Here is a 25795-nt window from a genome sequence, read left to right as displayed (position 1 = left end):
TTGCTTACCGTGAGGGGCTGCGCTGCAGACCTTGAGCAGTAGCAGCAGCAGGAGTGTGACGGCAGTTCCACTGCCATGCATGGCGTAGGTCGTGCTGTCACGCCTGCGAGATCGCATCTGTAACAACCCACAACAAAAAGGGTTAATTACTTGATGCTATCTAGAAGTAAACTGATATATTAAAACAGGTATCAGTTGCTAACAATTATAATTCCCATCAGGTTGATCTGTTATATCAAAAATTACCAGAAACAAATGATGCTCTTATAAATTCCAAGAAGAGATTTACAAAAATGGCATAGATGGGGCCTATTTCAGATAAAATAAAAAAATTATATAAGAATACAAGGGTGACAATAAGCATTTAAAATCAATAATCCACTACTGATGAAACTGAAACACACAATTTGGGAATCAAATATATACCAAAAGTCTGGCGTTTACAAAATACTATGCAATGACTGTGAGAAACAGTATATTGGCCAAACTGGCCGTAACTTTCCAACACGTTTTAAAGAACATACTAGTGGTACTGCACGTACCGAATCAATTTTTGTTCAACATTTTGATGGATACAATCACTCTGAGGGTTGCATCTCTAAAAATTAGAAAATATTACGTAATGTGCCAAAAGGACTACTGCTAAATAGTTTAGAAAAAATTCAAATCTTTTCACTTCACAAAAGGAATCCGTTATCTGTTTTAAACGAACAACTTCAATTCAAATAAAGACATTTCTTTGAGATTTTCGATGATCTGCTTTAGAATGTTCACACTTTGACCTTCGTTTTTAAAATTATTAAGACTTTTAGGAAATTTTTTACCTCTACTTTGTAATTTTATTTCACCAAACATTATTTTATGACTGACTATCTGTTTTAGAATGTTTGCTTACATGCTTTTAGACTACATATTCCTAATTCAAATCCTTTTATTATTGACACTACGGCTCATAGTATTATAATTTTAAATTCCTTCCATTTTCATTATTTTTATCTGCTTATAAGACTGGCATACAACTTAAGTAATAGCAATGCCTTTTTAAAAATCATCACATGCAATCCGAAAAGAAAGGATGTAGGTTACAGTACGCTTTTTCACCCACTGCTTGAATATTGCTCCTTCGTTACAGGATCATTTAGGAATCGCGAAAGTGTTACGGAGATGAAAAATAAACTCCAGTGGAAAACTCTGCAGTAGAGACGCTCAGTAGCTCGGTACGGGCTTTTGTTAAAGTTTCGAGAACATACCTTCACCGAAGAGTCAAGCAGTATATTGCTCCCGCCTACGTATATCTCGCGAAGACACCATGAGGATAAAATCAGAGAGATTAGAGCCCACACAGAAGCATACCAACAATCCTTTTTTCCACGAACAATACGAGACTGGAATAGAAGGGAGAACCGATAAAGGTACTCAGGGTACCCTCCGCCACACACCGTCAGGTGGTTTGCGGAGTATGGATGTAGATGTAGACATGTAACTTATGTAATTTTTTTTAAAAAAGTTTGTAATCTACATACGAACTTCATAGACAATATTTCATAAATATGCACAACTACTTCGTATTGTATCTGTGCATCATGTACTATACATGTCAGCTAAAGATTTTTGCAGCCTACTCATTGAAAATCGTTCCAATAAAGACATGTTGCTGCTCAATAGTACATCGTATGACGTGACAGTCTTTGCCATTCCACTTTCGTAACAACTCCGTTAGAAATAAGTTTGCTGCCACATCTTTGCACTGGCGTTTATCCTCACCATGGCAACCACTAGTTTGCCTATCGATTTTACAACAACTTCAGTAGAAAGAAGCCTGCTGCCTCATCTTTCGAACGGCGTCCGACTTCACCATGGCAACCAGTGGTTCCAAATGGTTCACTAACAGGCCTTGAGAGGGCAGTCCATGTACTGCCAAAACGAAGTTCATTTATCCTACATGTTTAAATATTTTTAACACTTCTTAATAGACAATAGCTGTTAAATAAGCTAAGTTTAGTGTGTGTTTGTTTTTATTTATTGACAATGTTCTTTTAACTAAGAAATTTTATATTGCTATTCGACTTATAACTCATTGGTTAGTAATGACATCATACCGCAGGAAGTGGGTGGAGCCTCCATTATATATAATAAGACGTACATTGGTTTCTCCAGTATTGATTCTCCAGCAGAAGGAGGTTCTTACTCATGGGTAATTCGTTTTATAGCTTTATAACTTTATGTACTTTCTTTAATGTATGTAACCCTCTAATTAAAGCTTTGTATACGAGTTGTAGGTCTGAAGGTGACCACAGTAGTGATGAAACCGGTCACCGTAATAAATAAATTGTGATGAAGACTATTTTTAACAGTAAAAATCAAAAGTGTTAACTTTTGTCTTAGCTCCCAGACTTCCTTCTTACATGAATCTCTTTTGATTATAATTTTTGTAGACCCATAGGCCATCTTTCCCTTTGTCTTCTGGCTTTACGTTTCCTTTTCCTGAACGTGTGCAGCGTGTATTCGTACGTCAGGACAGATCTTAGACAATCACTAGAGAATCAAACCATGTGGACTGAAAAGAAGGTAAACAGCTAATCACAGAAGAAAGAAAGGTCAGCGGGATAAGCGCTTAATGAATTTAAACATTCAAAGGGAGGCTACGACGTTCAGATCACGGATTTACTTCAAGCTTTGAACAATTTTAGTAATCCATTAGGACAAAATGTGCAAATATTAAGGTGAACTACGTAGAAGATTTTCAGAAACTCACAAGGGACGTTTTGACGTACACTGAGCACGAGATGGCGCCGGTCTTATGGTCAGCGTTCATGCTCCGTAATCAGTGGATCGCTCGATCAAGTCTGGCTCATGTTTTTTTTATTCTTACTGTTTTCAGCACTCGTCATATATCTTACGAATTACATACGCAAGGTAACATGATGAAAAACACGTCCTTGCACGAATTCTTTCTGAATTCCCAAAGTTACGTGGTTGTTTAACAATTTTTTTAATCACGACGAATATTATGTGACTGCCGGGCGATGTGGCCGATCGGTTCTAGGCGCTTCAGTGCGGAACCGCGCTGCTGCTACGGTCGCAGGTTGGAATCCTGCCTCGAGCATGGACGTGTGTGATGTTCTTAGGATAGTTAGGTTTAAGTAGTTCCAAGTCTAGGGGACTGATGACCTCATATTTAAGTTCCATAGTGCTTAGAGCCATTTGAACCTTTTTTTATTATCCGACTTTTGTTTCTATAGACGAGTTACAAACTTCATCTAGCGCCTTCAGACGTGGTCATATTTGAATGACAACGAATGAGAAATTTCTTCTCGTGAAGATGCTTTAATAATACATGCAATCGAACAACGCCAATACTCGGCACAAATATTTACGAAAACGTTGCGTTACACATGGTTTGCATCCAATCTGTCGAAAGAAACAGGAATTTTTCGAGATGTAAACGAGCTTTTTTTCTCTTTAGAAAGCTGAAGATTCATTGTGCTTACACGAAAACTACATTCATTCTATGTCGCAGATGCATTTTTAATTTATGTTTCGCGTGTCTGGATGAAAAATACTACCTTGAATCCTGTAATGCCAAAGGACATACGACGAATAATTGGACATTACCCCCGTATTCTGGCATACTGTTACATGTTTTATTACTGAATAAAGTTATTAACAGCTATATTTATCGATGTTTGATTTGGGCTTTCCACGCCTGTCCTTCAACGTTTAAACGTGTATCTGTATGCCGAAGCGTTCAGATGCGAAACAGTTCTCGGTACCTTACACTATTGCAGGTACAAGGGATTTAGGCAATCACGACAGGCTACTTTCTCAGAATAAGTTTATTCGTTTGTCCGTTTGCATGCCGAAAGTTATAAATAAAATATTTGTTCTAGTAATAAAAACTAGCAAACAATAAAATAAGATTGAAAATTCAATAACATTTCATACATGTTTGCTTGTCCTTATCTTTTTATCATATTAACTTCCAAATATAATCTGTATGAAATAGTAGGACTACTGTAGAAAAAATATAAATTAGAAATCCATGAGCGGGACTCGATCCAGCGGTCCACTGATTAAATAGCTTGACTGCTGAACACATGATAACCGCCATCTCGTGCTCAGGGTCGCGACACACATCACTGACGCGTAAAACTTCCCTTGCCATTTTCTCGAAATCTCCTCTGTAGTACGCCTTATTAATTGCGCACTATGTTGTCCTAATGTGCTACGAAAGGTGTACAAAGTTTGAAGTAAATGTGTGATCTTAACTTCGTAACCTCCCTATGTGTGTTTATGTCCGCAAGTCGCATGTCATTTCTTGCGAAGAAGAGTGAGATATATGCTCTACAGCCTCAGTTCTAATCCTATACGTGCACCGAAGTTCAGTACTTTGCGCTGTTGCTACATTATCGGTTCTTTTATTGGTGTAATACCTTATATGCTAATCTCTTTATATCAGCATATAATCTGCAACGAACACCTTCAATGAAAACCAAAACAAATTCTTCATCTATCACCGAAAGAGGGTGTCGCTTCGGCGTACGACCCCATAGCCAGATCCTCGTTCTTGTAGGGGTTGCCTAAATAAATGAGTCCTCCTCTAATAGCGCTAATACCGCTCCCTGGTTCTCAAGCGAGAGAAAACACTGTAAGGGCCACCTCTCTTTCTTATGACACATTCCAGTAACAGTCTCCATATGCAAGTTATAGGCCAAAAAACCTTTGTACTCATTCATCCTTGCCATTCATATTGATACAAAGACTAAAGAGATGAACGTGCTCGATTCTAAGTGTCAGTAGCAGTCAGTGTTAAACACGGATGGAACTACTAACCCGAATATGTTCTATGATCATCAGTTCTCTGTTGGAATACATTGCCTAAGAATTAATGTTCGATTAGTTGCCGTATGTGGACGCGATAGTACATAAATTTCAGTATCATCTCGAAATTGTCGTTAGAAACATTTCTGTGAAATAGGACGCTTTTCTACCTGATAACTCACATTCGCGATTTAGAAGAGAGTCATTTATTACACACTTTTAAGTTTGTATTGCTCCAGCAACAACAGTAAGCGAGAGGTGAATAGCAGTGTATGACCAAATTGGATCGGCAGCTTTTAAAATTATTGCCATACGTTAGTAAGCCAAGAGTCCACCTCCGTAGATGAGAGATTAGAGCTGCTGATTACCATGCAAGAGAGCCGGAATCGATTCTGGTACTTCCAGGGATTTTCCATGGTTGTAGCCACGCGATACCAATTGAGGAACTACTTAGGAGCAATATTGGCTCCAGGTTACGAAAGCTGACATCGGCAAAGGTCTGTTGACCCCAGGCCTCTCCATGCCACATCAAATGACGGTATTGGGGAGTATGACACGGCGGTCGGTTGGTCCGGTTGGGTCCGGCAGGACCTGTTATATCGTCTCTCTCTCTCTCTGTCTGTCTGTCTGTCTGTCTGTCTATCTCTCTCCCTTGGTGTTAAAGTATTCCGATTTTAATGTAAGATGTGGCCGGGATTGTTTGGAAAAAGGTAAAGGATATTTAATAAGCTGTTGCCGTCACGTATATTGTGCACGCTCGTAACTATGGCTTATATCTATGCCGACGATAATCAAAGTTGCTATGCAGGCAAAAATATTAGTAAAAATTGGTACAGTTTTGCTTGCAACGGTTTAATTACGTTGTAAAAACTCACAGCTAGTTCAAAGATAATCAGAACTAGCATAAAACTATTAGTTTACTGGAAGATAAATTAATTGTTGCGAAGAGAGAGGCGATATAACCTCCTATGTAGCGAAAGGATTTGTACTCACGATAAACAATTTGATTGATATCACACTTGCTTCATTTTACGCTAAGTATTTCCTTGACGGAGCAAAATTTAATTGCAAAGTCAGAGATATCATCGAGCAAACCTAAGCGTTATTGTCTACTGCAGTTAAATTTATCTATTCAATTCCGCAAAAATTCTGATAAAATGAACTTTGCAAATAATGCATGAAAATTATTATCAGTGTTCAAAGTATTTATTATGCTAATTCGACAGTGAAGGCCAATAATTAATATTTTAATCAAATTCCAGACGTTGGTCGCCTGTGCTTCCTTACGAGAGAAGGAAGAAAGACGGGCAATCTTCTACAAAACTCACTTTAATGAACTATTTTCACTTAAATATTTTTACAGGGGGGGGGGGGGGAGGTTTTGAATAAGAGCAGGAAAATTGACTTTTTGCCATATAGTACAACAGAAAGTACGTACATCAAATACTTATTGCGTTAGAACAATTAAAGGACTTCATTTTTCAACAGCAGATGCAGAAGTAATATTATATCTTTGAACTATGTCTTTTTAACATTAATGAGATAGGATTTCCACACGGTAACAAAGAATGTCTTTACATTGTATAGTTATTCTTCGATACTAATATACATACTGTATTAACATTTTCAACTCAGAAAATATCATACTAACGACTTGTAGGATTTATAACTATCTGTCGTATTAGCTACGGTTTTTATTGACAGAAATACTGTTTTGTACTTGCTTTAAAGTTCACATCTAAACTTCTGGTAAAGGTTTATTTTATTTTTTTATGGGGCTTTCAAGGAGACGTCATGCTATGAACGGAGTTTGTTTCACGTAAGTCAAAATGTGTAACCTGAAATCTCAATACTCCCGTACTTCAGTATTTTATCATGTAACTTTATTGCGCCATAGTTTTCATTTCTTACATTGTGACAGCTGAGAGGAACGTGCGATATCTTACTTCTTGATCTAAAAAAAAATGTAGCTTGAAGGCTTATCCACATAGCTAGGAAATGAAATCACGGGAAAATACTGCCATAGCACAAGTTTGTAATAGTTGTGACCATAATGACGGAAAAAATGTAATAAGCCAAAATGAAACTGCCCCTTTCCCTGGGGCGATGATGCCACGCATTTCGCGGTCGACAAGACTTCGCAGTGCGATAAGGGACTGAAAGACGTTCTTCACAACCTCTGATATTGCTTACACCCTCGGGCTTTTCAATTCTTCTCTGAGGACATTGTGGGGCTGCGTCCACCATCGAAAGTAATGTCTCCACTTCGGAGTACCGCGGGGCCCGCAGTTTTAGCGCTCATGTACCGGCTGAAACCACTCCGACCATTCAGAACCATTTGAATAAATCTGAAGATGATCCGATGTAGCTAAGGGTGCTTATGCTTTTCCAGCGTTCCTGTTCTGCGTCCTACTACGGCATGATCAGGGGAGGTATTGGACACTGAAACATGCTTCAATAAAACGGTAAAGTGCCCGTCTAACATCCTCCAATTCGCCAGAAGCCCACGGTATCAACCTTTATTAAGAATTTTAAAAATGCTCCTGTGCAGACAGACATCCTTGATTGACGACATCCTAGGCGCCTGCAGACCCGCAACCCCTTCGACACTGTCTTATTCCGGATGGCCTACTATCATGCTCAAGAGACTCACTGTAGCGGCGAAAGAGCAGAAGAATAGCATGTCTAAAGGCGCCTGGTACTCTCGTCAAGGGTCCTTTTTGTTGACTTTTCTGATACAGCAAGTTCTGGGGAGATGAAATTTAAGGGAAGTGCACAAGCATTGCCCAGAACTCGAAGCTGGGTGACCGGTTTCGGTTCATTCAGAACCATCTTCAGATCTGATATTTCAGTTACAAGAGTAACCCGTCCAAATCCAGCAGTTTTCACATGCTACGTCACATGCTACGTAGCATGTGAAAACTGCTGGATTTGGATGGGTTACTCTTGTAACTGAAATATCAGATCTGAAGATGGTTCTGAATGAACCGAAACCGCTCATATGAATAAAAATATTTGCAATCAATACGGTTTTTAAGTAACATTATAATTTCACTGATTGCTGTTGTCCCATTAGACATTATGTCTGTTTTTGCAAACAAACAAATCTAACTTCTGACTTTTTATAAAGTGGAATTTATCCACAATATGTCAATATCTTTACAAGTCGGATTTCCTTATGCCTGGGACTCAGGAGAGCTCTATATTTCTGTTGATGTATGTAATCCATTAGGAACATTGGCTTCAGATGGATGTGAAAGCCTCCGAACATTGGTAGCGGAAGCACCACCACACATGTCAGTACATAAAATTCCAACATAAAAGTAATAACAGATGAAAATAAAACTTTTAAGAACCTAAAAGCAATTCAATCCACAGGTTTAAGGATACGCAAACAAATATACAAGAATATGCTTAATTTGTCAAGGAACACTTCCACATGATAGTAGTAACCCGTGAGGATACCTCAGTTTCGATTTGAAACCATGCTGAATACTGCTAAGATTTTTGAAGCTTATTGAAACTGGTTGCAGCAATATACTATACAATTTTCTGCACAAGAGTTAAGGCATTCCGAACTAAATGCAAGTTTAATATCTGCAGAGTATAAACTGAGGGAAAACAGCTTTTCTTGGGAATAAACTAATATTGTTATCAATAAATGACAATAAGAAATACACTACTGGCTATTAAAATTGCTACACCAAGAAGAAATGCACATGATAAACGGGTATTCATTGGACAAATATATTATACTAGAACTGACATGTGAATATATTTTCACGCAATTTGAGTGCATAGATCCTGAGAAATCAGTACCCAGAACAACCACCTCTGGCCGTAATAACGGCCTTCATACGCCTCGGCAATGAGTCAAACAGAGCTTGGATAACGTGTACAGGTACAGCCGCCCATGAAGCTTCAACACGATACCACAGTTCATCAAGAGTAGTGAGTGGCGTATTGTGACGAGCCAGTTGCTCGGCCACCATTGACCAGACGTTCTCAATTGGTGAGAGATCTGGAGAATGTGCTGGCCAGGGCAGTAGTCGAACGTTTTCGGTATGCTTCAAATGTGCGTTTTACCGCGATGTCGCCAAACGCGGATTCATGATGCTGTAAACAGAACCTGGATTCATCTGAAAAAATGACGTTTTGCCATTCGTGCACCCAGGTTCGTCGGTGAGTACACTATCGCAAGCGGTCCTGTCTGTGATGCACCGTCTAGGGTAACCGCTGCCATGGTCTCCGAGCTGATAGTCCATGCTGCTGCAAACGTCATCGAAATGTTCGTGCAGATGGTTGTTGTCTTGCAAATGTCCCCATCTGTTGCTTCAGGGATCGAGACGTGGCTGCACGATCCGCTACAGCCATGCGGATACGAGCCTGTCATCTGCTAGTGATACGAGGCCGTTGGGATCCAGCACGGCGTTCCGTATTACACTGACGAACCCACCGATTCCATATTCTGATAACAGTCATTGGATTTCGACCAACGCGAGCAGCAATGTTGCGATACGGTAAACCGTAATCGCGATAGGCTACAATCCGATCTTTATCAAAGTTGGAAACGTGATGGTACGCATTTCTCCTCCTTATACGAGGCATCACAACAACGTTTCACCAGGCAACGCCGGTCAACTCCTGTTTGTGTATGAGAAATCGGTTGGAAACATTCCTCATGACAGCACGTTGTAGCTGTCGCCACCGGCGCCAACCTTGTGTGAATGCTCTGAAAAGCTAATCATTTGCATATCACAGCATCTTATTCCTGTCCGTTAAATTTCGGGTCTGTTGCGACGTCATCTTCGTGGTGTAGCAATTTTAGTGGCCAGTAGTGTATTTATATTGAGAGGCCGATGTCAAACACCTAAGTTTGAACATGGCTTGATGTCATGTGAGTGACTCTAGCAGCCCGACCCTAGCCGGGCGACCCTAGCCGGGCGACAATACCTGTGCCAAATCCAGCCACGTTAATGCGTATGCGCGACTCCATTCGGGTGGCTCTAGCCCGAACTGGAACTCAACAGATTAGGAGTGACCCATAAGGAGACTTAAGTTTCGATTTGAAACCGTGAAGATTATCACCATGATGTTTGAATATGAGAGATTTCTTATTGAAAATGGTTATAGTAATATCCTGCAGTACTTCATGCACAAAAGTTGAGGAAGTCCAATCCAAATGCAGGTTTGATATCTGCCCTGTATTAACTGGCTGAAAACAGCTTTTCTTAGGAATAATATAATATTAGCAAGAAAACACAATAAGAAATATTTGTATTAAGAAGCCGATGCCAAAACAACGAGATTAGTGACTACAGCTGCACACCTACAGATGGGCGACCCCGGCCGCGCGGACCCCGTAATATTCGACATCTATAAGTACGTAGATATTTCGCAAGCCGCCGAATGGTGCGTGGCTGAGTGTACCCTTTACCACTACTAGACACTTCCTTTCCTATTCCACTTGAAAACAGTGCAAGGGAAAACGACTATCTACACTCCTGGAAATTGAAATAAGAACACCGTGAATTCATTGTCCCAGGAAGTAGAAACTTTATTGACACATTCCTGGGGTCACATATATCACATGATCACACTGACAGAACCACAGGCACATAGACACAGGCAACAGAGCATGCACAATGTCGGCACTAGTACAGTGTATATCCACCTTTCGCAGCAATGCAGGCTGCTATTCTCCCATGGAGACGATCGTAGAGATGGATGTAGTCCTGTGGAACGGCTTGCCATGCCATTTCCACCTGGCGCCTCAGTTGGACCAGCGTTCGTGCTGGACATGCAGACCGCGTGAGACGACGCTTCATCCAGTCCCAAACATGCTCAATGGGGGACAGATCCGGAGATCTTGCTGGCCAGGGTAGTTGACTTACACCTTCTAGAGCACGTTGGGTGGCACGGAATACATGCGGACATGCATTGTCCTGTTGGAACAGCAAGTTCCCTTGCCGGTCTAGGAATGGTGGAACGATGGGTTCGATAACGGTTTGGATATACCGTGCACTATTCACTGTCCCCTCGACGATCACCACAGGTGTACGGCCAGTGTAGGAGATCGCTCCCCACACCATGATGCTGGGTGTTGGCCCTGTGTGCCTCGGTCGTATGCAGTCCTGATTGTGGCGCTCACCTGCACGGCGCCAAACACGCATACTACGATCATTGGCACCAAGGCAGAAGCGACGCTCATCGCTGAAGACGACACGTCTCCATTCGTCCCTCCATTCACGCCTGTCGCGACACCACTGGAGGCGGGCTGCACGATGTTGGGGCGTGAGCGGAAGACGGCCTAACGGTGTGCGGGACCGTAGCCCAGGTTCATGGAGACGGTTGCGAATGGTCCTCGCCGATACCCCAGGAGCAACAGTGTCCCTAATTTGCTGGGAAGTGGCGGTGTGGCACTGCGTAGGATCCTACGGTCTTGGCGTGCATCCGTGCGTCGCTGCGGTCCGGTCCCAGGTCGACGGACACGTGCACCTTCCGCCGACCACTGGCGACAACATCGATGTACTGTGGAGACCTCACGTCCCACGTGTTGAGCAATTCGGCGGTACGTCCACCCGGCCTCCCGCATGCCCACTATACGCCCTCGCTCAAAGTCCGTCAACTGCACATAAGGTCCACGTCCACGCTGTCGCGGCATGCTACCATTGTTAAAGACTGCGATGGAGCTCCGTATGCCACGGCAAACTGGCTGACACTGACAGCGGCGGTGCACACATGCTGCGCAGTTAGCGCCATTTGACGGCCAACACCGCTGTTCCTGGTGTGTCCGCTGTGCCGTGCGTGTGATCATTGCTTGTACAGCCCTCTCGCAGTGTCCGGAGCAAGTATGGTGGGTCTGACGCACCGGTGTCAATGTGTTCTTTTTTCCATTTCCAGGAGTGTATATGTGTCTGTATGAGCCATAATTTTTCAAATATTATCATCATGGTCCTTACAAGAGATGTCAGCTTCAAATGTTGCTCCTCTAAATTTTCTCAATACTGTTTCGCGACAAGAATATTGCCTTCCATCCAGACATTCCCATTTGAGTTTCCGACGTATCTCCATAACGCTTCTAGTGCTTTTCGAACCCATCGTTAACAAAATCTAGCAGCTTGTCTCTGAATTGCTTCGATGTCTTCCTTCAATCAGACCTGTTACGGATCCCAAACACTCGAACAGTACTCGAGAATAGGTCGCACCAAAGTCCTGTATGCGGTCTCCTTAACAGGCGAACTACTCTTTCGTAAAATTCTCCAAAAAAGGAAGTTGACCATTCGCGTTTCCTACCACATTTCATATCGCTTTGCAATGTTACGCACAGATATTTAAACAACTTGATTGTGTCAAGCACGACACTACTAATACTATAGCCGCAGATTACAGGTTTGTTCTTCCTTAAATTCTCCCCTAAATTTTTCCACACTAATACCTAGCTGCCATTCATCACACCAACTAGAAATTTTGTCTGAGTCGTCGTCTTCCTTCACTCACTCAACTTCGACACCTTACAGTACGCCAGAGCATCATCAGCAAACAACAACAGATCGCTGCCCACCCTGAGCACCAGATCATTTATGTTCATAGAAAACAACAGCAGTCCTATCACACTACTCCTGACGATAACCTTGACCCTGATGAACACTCGCCCGTCGAGAACAAAACATACTGGGTTCTATTGCTTAAGTAGTTTCCGAGTCATTCACATATCTGTTAACTTATTCCTAATGCTCGTACCTTCTTTAACAACTGTGTCAAATGATTTCCGAAATTCTAGAAATACTGAACCTGTCTGTTGCTCTTCACCCATAGCTCGCAATATATCATGTAAGAAGACAGCAAGCTGAGTTTCGCACGAGTGATTCTTTCTGAAGCAATGCTGGTTCGTGGACATAAGCTTCTCAGAGATACTGCTTTATGGCAGTGTGGTTTGTTATTCTGATACATTCATTACCTCCAAACTGTTCCTTTACTGTAGGCAGTACATAATGCTGTAAGATGTGTTTGAATCCTTCGGCTATTTACGTTTCCTTAAAGGCAATAATGGGACCATACCCTGATCACCTCTTCCACGCTTCACTGTTCACACTACACGGGATGACACGTGACATTCTCTAGGCATTCGTGAATACCAGATTCCTTCATTGGAGTGTCGTAGGATTACTGTGATCCATCACTACAAATCATTCGTTTCTAGTCGTCCACTGTCCAATGGTATCGCTTAGGTTTTACATCACCTCAAGCATCACCTAGCATTGACAACAGGTACGCCTGACTTATTAGGAGTTGCTCATTGTTTTTCGCTCTGTAAGCGGAGTCATTATGGTAGTTGGACTGCTCGCGAGTGATTATCTGCTGATTTCAGGTGATTGCAATAAGCATCCACAGCATTCAGCAATTTTCCATCAGTACATGTGATTCGCCTGGTCCTGCTTTGGCTTTAGTTTTTCCTTCACATTTCCACATCACGTCGTATCACCAACTTGGAAAACTTTGGAAAGTTTGAACTGTCCATGATGGATCTGATACTCAGGTGACATCAAGTGACTAGTGAACGTTGGAAATCACTCAGCTTCCTTGCCGACCCATTCTCATGTTACTGCTTCTCAAATGACAACACAATACTCCCCACCAGTTTTTTATACTGATTGATTCGCCACACACAACATCAGGTGGCTAATTTCGCACTACATAGGGGTGTCCGAAAATTTTTCATCAGACAGCTCGATTGATATGTACCGTTGGATGGAGTAAATGAAATTGAGATAACTTCATCTATTCATAACACTTCAAATTGGAATCGCGCGGCTGGAGTTGCGTGGCTGGAACTGCGTCACTAGAGTCATGTTGCTAGAGTCGCGTCACTAGAGTCGTGTACATCTCCTCAACCAACTTTCATGACTCTGGGTATTTCCATATAGGCCTCTCGATATAAATAATTCTTATTGTCATTTATTGATAGCAATATTAGCTTACTCCCAAGAAATGCTGTTTTCACCCAGTTAATATTCGGTAGATATCAAACCTGCATTTGAATCGGACTTCCTTAACTCTTGTGCAAAATGTTGTGCAGTATACTGCTGGAACCATTCTCAATAAGCTACGGCTCGAATTCAAAAATTTTAGGCGTAATCCACACGTGTCAAATCGAAACTGAAATTTCCTCATGGGTCACTACTATTCTGTTGTGGAGTTGCTTGAAAAATTAAGGAGATTCATGTGTTTTTGATTGCATTTCCTTAAACTTGTTGATGGAATTTTTTTGGGTTCATAAACATCTCATTTTTAACTGTAATTAGTTTTATGGTTTAATTTCATGTACTGACATGTTCCATTAACTTGAAGATTTGCTCCTCAATTTCTTCCAACCGATCTTGAAGTGTACCTAAATAAATAAACGCCAGTAGAGTCGGGCGGCTCAAGTCAGGCTGCTCGAGTCGCGCGATGTGGGTCTCGCTTCCGGAGTCACAGGGGCAGAGCTGTACGGCTGTCGTTCCCACAGCTAGATTCATGCGGCTAGAGTCGTGCCGCTAGGGTCGCGTTTCCTCAATGTCACTACTATTCTGTTGAAGATGTCCTTCAAAAATTAAGCTGAATCTTGTATTTTTGATTGCGTTTCCTTAAACTTGGGAATTGAATTTTTTGTGTTTTTAAGCATTTCATTTTTTCTGTAATTACTTTTATGTTGTAATTTCATGCACTGACATGTTCCATGAACTTGAAGATTTGCTACTCAATTTGGTCCTATGGATCTTGACGTGTATATAAATAAATAAACACTGCTGGAGTAGCATGGCTGGAGTCGCGCGGCTAGGGTAGAGTAGCTGGAGACTCAGCTGGGGCCGTCCAGTGAGGCTCGCGTGTTAAGAGCCGCACCTTACGAGGAGCGCTGTAAGAGCGTGGTTGGAGTCGAGCGGTTGGAATAAAACGAGACCAGCAGATTTCGCTAGCTCCACGTTTTGTAGTTGTATCTCATTGACAGAATACACCAAATCTCAGCAGTGGTCAGCGATCGTTCTGACCAACAATTAAATAATTACGGAAAAGCCTTGACCACACAATCATTTCATTTGACACCACTTTACATTCACTATCATTAGAATCAGGCCTGCTCTGAAATAAGAAAGTAGCTAAAACGAGAAACCCCAGTTTCCCGATTATGCTACCTGATCGGAAGCTGTGACCTCTAGAGTCAAATGTATAGTGACATAGCCCAAACAGCTGATATTGTTGTTGTTGTTGTTGTGGTCTTCAGTCCTGAGACTGGTTTGATGCAGCTCTCCATGCTACTCTATCCTGTGCAAGCTTCTTCATCTCCCAGTACTTACTGCAACCTACATCCTTCTGACTCTGCTTAGTGTATTCATCTCTTGGTCCCCCTCTACGATTTTTACCCTCCACGCTGCTCTCCAATGCTACATTTGTGATCCCTTGATGCCCAGCTGGTATTAGTCGGTGGAAAACTTATATTAGATCGCGGATGCAAGAAGAAGTCGACGTTATTGAGTTCTATTAAAGTGTGAACAACTTGCAGTATTTCATGGAGCTAAAGTGTTTGATGCTGAAGTGACTTTTTCACCTACACCTCTTTGATTACCACGAGCTTTTGTCTCCGTGATTTACGAGGGCATTGCAGTGTGATATTAGGATGCAAACGGTGACTGTTTGCATTTTATGTTTCCAATCGGTTCATGGAATTCATCTGAGTAATAGGATTGACACGTGGTGGTTATAATAATGCTGCCACTCTTTACCATTAACTGTTTCAATAGTCTGGAAGTCCAGAGCGTATATTCGGGTCTGCCAACTAACGATTCGCCCACCGATAGTGATCCTGTCAAGGACTGGCAGAAAAATCGGTTGAAGTAGAGAATAAGAATGACAAAGGCAATCTGTAGACTGCAGGCCCTCACCTGTCTACGCACACAAATAATGATAGTTTCAATATAAGACAATGAAAGGGTGATAAAACGGCGCGAAAACAAGAAAGACAGCCTGAATGATGTACACTAGTAGCCATTAAAATTGCTACACCACTAAGATGAATTGCTGCAGATGCGAAATTTAACCGACAGGAAGAAGATGCTGTGATATGCAAATGATTGGCTTTTCAGAGCATTCACACAAGGTTGGCAGCGGTGGCAACACCTACAACGTGCTGACATGAGGAAAGTTTCCAACCCATTTCTCATACACAAACAGGAGTTGACCGTCGTTGCCTGGTGAAAAGTTGTTGTGATGCCTCGTGTAAGGAGGAGAAATGCATACCATCACGTTTCCAACTTTGATAAAGATCGGTAAGCCACTCATTGTGCTTAGCTTAAGCCCGAGGCAGGCAGCAATGAAACTATCTACAGCCATCGCACGAAAGGTTACGGCGCCCCCTAACTGCTCACTTCCGTGTTCCGGCAATAAATTACGCTCTCTGTAACTGAACAGTTTCAAGTGGGAGTTTCCTTAAGACAACCTAACATACCTAATAATGTGATGATGGGAGAACTTTGAAGCAAACAAATTACGTTAAAAAAAGTGAACAGTTGCAATATGTATTTGTATCAAACGATGATGACATACTGAATATTACCTTTGAAAATGTTGATTATGATCCCTAGAAGGGTCTGCAACGAATTGACGCATGGTGCAGGGAATGGCAATAGAATCTCAGTGTAGACAAGTGTAATGTGCTGCGAATACATTCTCAGAGTTCTCCTATCTTAAAATATTCATACAGCACGCAAACCATAGTAAGAGATCCTCATTTATACTGACTGATATAGATTAATAATAGATAGATAGTAGCACTGAAAGCAGAATATCGGAAACAAGGCTTCTAACAGCTGGGAACCTGGGTTTGCCAGACCCATAATACCCACAGATCGGATATTCCCCTGAGTTTTGCATTAATTCAACACAGATCTTGCTTCTCTCAGGAGCGACTCTCTTCAATTTACACAATAAAACATAAACAGCATTTCACTCGTTCACAAAGAAACCTTTTATCTTCACATTTGAACCAACCTAAATCCTAATTGCACAAGGAAAGAAAAGAACCTAAAAACACCACTTCAATCAATCACATAGAAACATCTTTACCGTTATTTTTACAAACATATTATTCAAAATGCATATGTCACAAAGTAAACCAATAAATTCATTCTCCTCACCCTATGTACTCATTGGCTATGTCACTCATTTGTTCCGATTAGGCGCCTTCTGCGCTGATCGTTTGTCATAGCCGGTTTTGTTCATTTCCATTTGCTGGATTACGTCTAGTGTTAGCCGGCCGAATTTCAACATCACGTGGTGCTCCGCCTACAGCCCTATTCCCACCGTGTTCACCGTAGTATCGATTCTGGTTGCTGTACCTGTTGCGTTCACGATCTTGTCCACATCCTCGATATTTCTGTTGTTCCACCTGCGTTCGCGACTGTTACTCCAGTTTCTATACGGCCGGTCCCGATTATTGTTCAATTTGCGTCGCGACGCGCTTCGGTGCCCCGTAGTAACTTTGTGCCTGATTAGGAAGAAATTCTGATGTATTATATTCCAACTCTTGGAGAAGTGTCTTAAATGTTTCCACGTCCTCTTTGCATCGTCCCGCAAGAATGACGTGGCGCAAGTGCATCGGCAATTCGCTGATGCATATCCTAATAGGTTCCGCAGGCCCGTATGGGTCGCATAGAAATTGATTTGCCTCCAGCATGTGGTCGAAAAGGCGTGCTGGGCTGCCGAAACCAGACTGGTTCAAATTTGGCAGCATAATTATGCCATGCTTGACCCTATCTTGTGCCGCTTCCGACCAATAGGCGGACAGAAAGACTTGTCGAAACTCCCGAGTGGAGTTGCAGTGACACGCTGCCGACCTCATGCGAATCGCCGGTTCGCCTTCCAGATAGCCACGCATATATTCTATCTTATGCGAACTTGCCCAGTCGGGGGCAAAACAGAACTCAAATTCTCGAGACATGCTCGTGGATGTATTCCTTTTTGCGAATTTCGAAATATCTCAAACTTTCTCACCGTAAGGAAATGTTTGAAATCAAATTCCCCCATTTCCTCCCGGCGAGGCCCTTCAATGTTTCTATTTTTCTCATGTCTGCCCCTCAAAATACATTCTTCCCTGTCGTCAAAATCTCCCTCGTGGACGGAGTTCCTCTGTGCACTGTTCGTACAGCTTTTTTTTAGAGGTATTGGAGAGTTTGGAATCAGACCGCATGCGACTTTCCAGATGCGTCACGCGTTCTTGTAATTCGACTGTTAGAGCTTTGTGCCGCCTGTTCACTTCGAACTGTCCCTTCTGAAATCTAAGAAGCGAACGCACTTATTCGGTCTCTACGACCGCTAACGGTGTAATATTGTTATCACTCTCCGTCACCTTCATCGTACCTACGATGTCCGCTAATGCCGCAATCTTATCATGTATTTGTCTGTTGTCCTCCGCTCCAGTCCGCTTCAATTGTTCTACTTGCTGTTCGAGTGCGTGAATTGCTTGACTGTTGTCCACTGCTGTGTTGCTAACGGACGCTGGACAATGCGTTTCCGCCTCCTGGACCCTGGAGAGAACCTGCTGGTATTCCCTTTGGCATTCTTCTCTCAGCTGCTCTTCGCTCTGATTCCTCATCTCGACTCCGCTTGCCCTGTTCTAAGGCTTGCAGACGATCATCGATTTGTTCAAATGTACGGCCTAATTCTTTCATAATGTCACTTTTTATTTCACTTGCCAGATTGCTTATTCTTTGTGAGATATCATCGGACACTCTCTGCATCGATTTGTCGACTTTATTTGTCTGCTGGATTAGTTTTTCGTCTATTTGTTCGCCTAGCTTGCGGATCGATTTTTCATATTTCTGCGTCATTTGTTCGCCTAGCTCTCGGATCGATTTTTCGGATGATTCTTTTTGATCTCGGAACGATTTTTCTGATGTCTCTGCGTTTTCCTTATTTTGATGCAATAAGGCTTTTCTGAGTTCTGCCAAATCAATTTGGTTAGTTCGAGGCAAATTAATTTCTGGCTCTGCTGTGAGCCCGTTCATCCTGTTTTGCATTTCGTGTGAAGTATTTCCCATTGCGTTTTCGGAACCATCCGACTTGTCAATATTCGAAATCAAATTATCCCCTTGGTCCATGTTGCTTAAGTTGTTGGACCGCCTACTTTTAGCTTGGTTACGTGTCTGCATTAGTTTAATTTATACCCGGTACGCAACACACTAATAAGAATACATGTATCCCCCAAAAATTACGACAGTCACACGAAAGGTACCCAACCTAGTACGCACTTTTTCACACGCAAAACAAATTTATATCTTTGATCGAAGTCAGTGCAATTTACAAGCGAGAAAAAAAACACATACATATAAAACACACAAATATAGGAAACAAAACAAGACAAACAACACAACGCCGATCAACAACACCGTTAATCTTTTGAAAGTCTGCTCAGAAACAACGCAGGAGTCGATTGAGCGCTGCAAGGAAAAAAAATAAGATTATACAACGCTCGCAATCTAACATTTCAGAGATTCCAGAGTCTAGCGGAATCACAGAACAGGGTCGCCATGTGTAATGTTGTTGCATTAATTTGAGGTGTAAGCGTTGCTGATATTCAAGACCATAAAAGTGGGTTAAAACCTGTGAGCTATCTGAGGAAGCTAACCTTGCATTACTGCGCAACTGTTTCACCAGGTATCCAGTCTAGCTTATCAAATTCCCAACCAGACTAACATTAATTATAATCTTTTAATAGTCATACGACAACCGGTGATATATATATATATATATATATATATATATATATATAAGAGAATTGAAATAAAAAGAAATAAATCAGTTTATATTTGGAAATTTATTTTGACATTGATCATTGAAATTTCTGCATATTAAACTTGATTCATAACTAAACTGGTGCCTTATTTAGGATTGTGAAAACGTGAGATTGTAATCTTACGGAACACATCAAATATGGAGCCAAGATTAGGAGACTGCATACAATACTGGATTCATAAAATAACACACGAAGAACGTTGAAACATATGCAAGAGGAAATTAACCAAAATCAATCGATTCAATTTTCTCCCAAAGAAGTTACGTTTGTAGCGGAATTCTGTCCGTCATGTAATTACCACACACTGGTATACTAAATTCATATTAACTCTCTGTGAAATCTTCCCGAAAAGAATAGCTGAGGGCTACTTTGATGATTACACCACATGCTTCACGTGGTCAACTTGGTTTACACAAAGAGTGTAACTCCACAATAATTTTGATAATTAAAATAAATTACATCGAAAAGCAATTTACAAAAGAAAACCCTCGAACTGGTTACTAACGTCTTACTATTAACCTGATGGGTCAAACAATTGTATAAGCACGTGGTACTGGTCTCACGAAGTACACCCCACGTGGGTTGAACATAAAGAAAAGTTGCTATATTGAAAAATATTGTCAAGAGGAGACGTTATAATCTCACGCACATTCCATTTTGAGATTGATGGTCTTAGTTAGAGTTACTGATCAACACGTGGTTCCACTTTACTCACAAAGTAGTGACAAAGCAACTACTGGAAGATATTCTGAACTTCACACTCGAAATACACTCATTTGCAATTTAAGATAACATTAGATATTTTAGAGATAAACCTGAAATAATGGTGATTAAATTTTCAGTTAGGATGAACTTAAGAAATCCATTGTCCTACGGACTTAGCAGAGACGCGCTTAGCCGGAGATGTTACCACTTCAGACGCTCGCCTCGGACAGACTGCCCTGCGGGGCTCCTACCGAGCGTGCTTCACAAATACAAACGGAAGTGACCAGAGAGGCAGCTCTCTATACCAACGTGACAAGGGACGGACAGGACCATACCAAGAACAGAAATCTCTTTGCTTCTAGAAAGCGTAGCTACCTGTTCCAACGTTGGTCCTACTGTTCTCTAGCAGACAGGCTTGTCTGCTACCATCAAGCATGCAACTAGAAATACATTTGCTCATTCATCCTCTCACACAGAAGGGAAGGGGGATGAAAGTATCTTATCGTATACAATATATAAAAGGAAGCGGATGTAGGCTCCGTATGAGACTGTGTGACATGCATTACATATAAACCGTGTTTATAATGTAGTAGCGTAACAGCTCGTTCTTGTTTATGTGTAAAAGTAACACGTTTCACTGCTCAGTCTCCTCCCAGATAGTCAAAACACCACAGTAAATTTAGAAGAGGAATTTATGCCTAAAATGACAACAGATTTAAGAAATCAACATGAAAGGTATCCTACAGAGGCCTTTCACCTTCACAGAGGAGTCAAGCAGTATATTGCTCCCTCCTACGTATATCTCGCGAAGAGACCATGAGAATAACATCAGAGAGATTAGAGCCATACAGAGGCATACCGACAACCTTTCTTTCCACAAACAATACGAGAATGGAATATAAGGGAGAACAGATAGAGGTACTCAAGGTACCTCCGCCACATACCGTCAGGTGGCTTGCGGAGTATGGATGTAGATGTAGAAACAAGCAATATTTGACTTCAGTGTTAGTGTTATCAAGTAAAAGAATATATAACAGCGTACTCACAATAATAATAAAACTATTCTTTACAGTGGATGCCTATTTACTGTGAGAGGGGGAACACTGCTTTTGGCGAATGGGGGTGAAGTGAGACTACAGGGAATACGTAAGTCGAATAGTGAAAATGAGACGTGAGTGGGACAGGACCAAAGGGTCCCACTCACGTCTCATTTTATGCTGTGGAGAAAAATTTGGTGACGTAAGCTGAACTTGTCAATGGACATATAATACACTAATCTCCTGTAACTATACCTGCCTCTTAAGGCAAAATAAAAAAGTTCTATCAGTGTCAGTATTCTCAAAAAGAGTATAGATTTATTCCTTATTGTACCGCACGAGAAACGTGATACTTGGTTAAGACTGCAAAAGTAAATGGCTAGATCAACAGGGGAAGTGAAAGATGTACGTACTAGAGGTGTCAACAAATAACTTAGGTGGGATAAATAACAGGTTACTGAGTTTTGCAAAAACAGACATAATGTCAGGTTACTGAGTACTCACAATTAGCGAAATAAGCGGTTATCAGTATTTGACAGTTATTTCAATAACAGCCAATACCATCTGTTTTCCAACGTGTATACATCGTAATCACTATTTCCTCTTCGGTCTCGCTCTGTCTCACCACGAATAATGAATACAATCGCTTCGCTATGAATTTTTGAAAGGAGGTGGCATTACTAAAGCAAAATTGGAAAACACCACCTTCTTTTCGTGAATAAATAAACCATATAATGTTCATACCACCATGGCAATAACTAGTAAGTAACTGCTAACGCTAGGCGCCATCTATTTACTGATGAATGTGCTTCTTAATTCGATGTCGCTCTGTTGGCCATTGATAACGAACAGTGATATGATATTCGTACAACCGCGGAAACAACTGATGGAATAACTAGTTAATTCTAAAGATGTAGAAATATTTAGCGTCACTGGTAACCGGAATACTTGATAACTGGAGAAGACGAAGTGTCATCAAATGAAAAGTGTACCGAGATGAAGACATCCAGGACCAACAAAATGTGGAACTACCGTTCTTCACTATTTTAGAAAATGAATTCGCGAATTGTGATTTCTGCAGAAAGAAATTATCGAATGAATAATACATAACGATTTTTTTAAATATGTACGAAACTTTCACATACCAGTGAATTTGTCGGCTCCAACAGCTGTGGCGCCAAATTTAAGAAGAAAGGAAAAAACCATATGTATAATGACGTAGTTGGTTTTAAGACAGGCGTAAGTGTTTTTGTTTGTGTACACTGACAGAAGCAGCTGCATAAATACACTCCTTAAAATGGAAAAAAGAACACATTGACACTGGTGTGTCAGACCCACCATACTTGCTCCGGACACTGCGAGAGGGCTGTACAAGCAATGATCACACGCATGGCACAGCGGACACACCAGGAACCGCGGTGTTGGCCGTCGAATGGCGCTAGCTGCGCAGCATTTGTGCACCGCCGCCGTCAGTGTCAGCCAGTTTGCCGTGGCATACGGAGCTCCATCGCAGTCTTTAACACTGGTAGCATGCCGCGACAGCGTGGACGTGAACCGTATGTGCAGTTGACGGACTTTGAGCGAGGGCGTATAGTGGGCATGCGGGAGGCCGGGTGGACGTACCGACGAATTGCTCAACACGTGGGGCGTGAGGTTTCCACAGTACATCGATGTTGTCGCCAGTGGTCGGCGGAAGGTGCACGTGCCCGTCGACCTGGGACCGGACCGCAGCGACGCACGGATGCAAGCCAAGACCGTAGGATCCTACGCAGTGCCGTAGGGGACCGCACCGCCACTTCCCAGCAAATTAGGGACACTGTTGCTCCTGGGGTATCGGCGAGGACCATTCGCAACCGTCTCCATGAAGCTGGGCTACGGTCCCGCACATCGTTAGGCCGTCTTCCGCTCACGCCCCAACATCGTGCAGCCCGCCTCCAGTGGTGTCGCGACAGGCGTGAATGGAGGGACGAATGGAGACATGTCGTCTTCAGCGTTGAGAGTCGCTTCTGCCTTGGTGCCAATGATGGTCGTATGCGTGTTTGGCGCCGTGCAGGTGAGCCCCACAATCAGGACTGCATACGACTGAGGCACACAGGGCCAACACCCGGCATCATGGTGTGGTGAGCGATCTCCTATACTGGCCGTACACCTCTGGTGATCGTCGAGGGGACACTGAATAGTGCACGGTACATCCAAACCGTCATCGAACCCATCGTTTTACCATTACTAGCCCGGCAAGGGAACTTGCTGTTCCAACAGGACAATGCACGTCCGCATGCATCCCGTGCCACCCAACGTGCTCTAGAAGGTGTAAGTCAACTACCCTGGCCAGCAAGATCTCCGGATCTGTCCCCCATTGAGCATGTTTGGGACTGGATGAAGCGTCGTCTCACTCGGACTGCACGTCCAGCACGAACGCTGGTCCAACTGAGGCGCCAGGTGGAAATGGCATGGCAATCCGTTCCACAGGACTACATCGAGCATCTCTACGATCGTCTCCATGGTAGAATAGCAGCCTGCATTGCTGCGAAAGGTGGATATACACTGTACTAGTGCCGACATATTGCATGCTCTGTTGCCTGTGTCTATGTGCCTGTGGTTCTGTCAGTGTGATCATGTGATGTATCTGACCCCCGGAATGTGTCAATAAAGTTTCCCCTTCTTGGGACAATGAATTCACGGTGTTCTTATTTCAATTTCCAGTAGTGTACTTGAGAAAAAAAATGACGAGAGAGAGTTTTACCCTAGTATCTGATCTGATAAAGTTGGTGACGCAAATTTTCATGTCTTTTTGTCGAGATACGTTCGAGATGTTCAAGAATAAAGGATCTTTGTTTTCACTGATCATTTACAATTAAATAGGCTAAGTCACATATACATAGTTACACATATACAGAGGTACAATGTATTTAACTTTATGTTAACATTACAATGATGAAAGAATTCTGTTGTATTTTAAAATCTTATTTTGGCACTTCATACATCTACGAAATCTATATGTAAAACATTCTCGGTTTTCTTGCCGCGTCAATTCGGGATAAAACCTCAAGTTTTCGACGATAGCCTTCATCGTCATAGTCAGGAGCAACTTAGTATCTTCACTGCTGCTGTAGTGGAGGTTATCGTCGAAAGCTTGAGATTTTACCCCGAATTGACGGGGCAAGAAAAACAGAGAATATTTTATATATAATTGCCGTCGCGAAAGACTTCGTTCTCATCAACGAAATCTGTTATATTATAAAAAGGATTTTGTGACAACCAGTTATACAATTTAATTTGAATCAATCTGATATAAAATATATAGTCCATGAGGTGAAATCCCTGTATCAGAGGAGATGCGAATGAACAGTACAACTAAAGTTTGTGCTGCAGAAATGCGATCTGTTCTATCCAATTCAAAGGAGCCATCTGAAAAAAGTGTAAAATCCATATAGGTAGCCAAACAATAAAGGGGGCATACATCAAATGAAGAAGACTGATGGGCAGCTGCTTAGGCTTTTTACAAAGGACTATCGGCCTTTTTCCTTGGTGAAAGACTCTGGGTTTCGTGGTTTTGTACATGCTCTAACTCCGGCATACGAAAACCACAGCAGGAAGCCTGTGACAGAAGGCATACTCGTGGCAGCATACACAACAGCCAAACAGAAAACCGAGGAGAAACTGCTTGGCCTAAGGACAGTGTGTCCCACGATAGACTCCTGGTCTTCAAGCACACCTGACACTCACATGGCTGTGAAGGCACACTTGGTTACAGGGAACTTTGTGTCGGCATCACCTATGAGTGTCGCATATGCCTTCAATCAGACAATCGTCGGAGACGTGTTTGGAGGAAACTCGGTCAGGCTGAACGCCTTAGACACACTGTCCAGCGAGTACAGCAAGCTGGAGGTTCCCTGCTGTTTTGGGGTGGCATTATGTGGGGCCGAGCCGGCCGCTGTGGCCGAGCTGTTCTAGGCGCTTCAGTCTGGAACCAAGTGACAGCTACGGTCGCAGGCTCGAATTCTGCCTCGGGCATGGATATGTGTGATGTCCTTAGGTTAGTTAGGTTTAAGTATTTCTAAGTTCGAGGGGGCTGATGACCTCAGTTGTCAAGTGCTCACAGCATTTTGAACCATTTTGATGTGGGGCCGACGTACGCCGCTGTTGGTCATAGAAGGCGCCGTAACGGCTGTACGATACGTGAATGCCATCCTCCCACCGATAGTGCGACCATATCGGCAGCATACTGGCGAGGCATTCGTCTTCATGGACAACAATTCGTGCTCCCGTCGTGCACATCTTGTGAATGACCTCCTTCAGGATAACGACATCGATCGACTAGAGTGGCCAGCATGTTCTCCATACACGAACCCTACCGTATATGCCTGAGATAAATTGAAAAGGGCTGTTCATCGACGACGTGACC

General features: G+C 42.4%; 1 protein-coding gene across 1 annotated transcript in view; it reads right to left on the bottom strand.

Annotated features, from left to right (window-relative positions):
- LOC126278767 (uncharacterized) overlaps positions 1 to 25795 on the bottom strand; it is a 779239-nt gene that overhangs the window by 46299 nt on the left and 707145 nt on the right. Inside the window, exon 4 of the mRNA XM_049979044.1 lies at positions 9 to 117. Within this exon, the coding sequence (XP_049835001.1) occupies positions 9 to 117 (109 nt within the window). The remainder of the gene's footprint in view (positions 1 to 8; positions 118 to 25795) is intronic.

The sequence above is a fragment of the Schistocerca gregaria genome, chromosome 6 (assembly GCF_023897955.1).
Source record: "Schistocerca gregaria isolate iqSchGreg1 chromosome 6, iqSchGreg1.2, whole genome shotgun sequence".
NCBI classification, from domain to species: Eukaryota; Metazoa; Arthropoda; class Insecta; order Orthoptera; family Acrididae; genus Schistocerca; species Schistocerca gregaria.
This window is presented reverse-complemented; position numbering and strand designations above follow the sequence as displayed.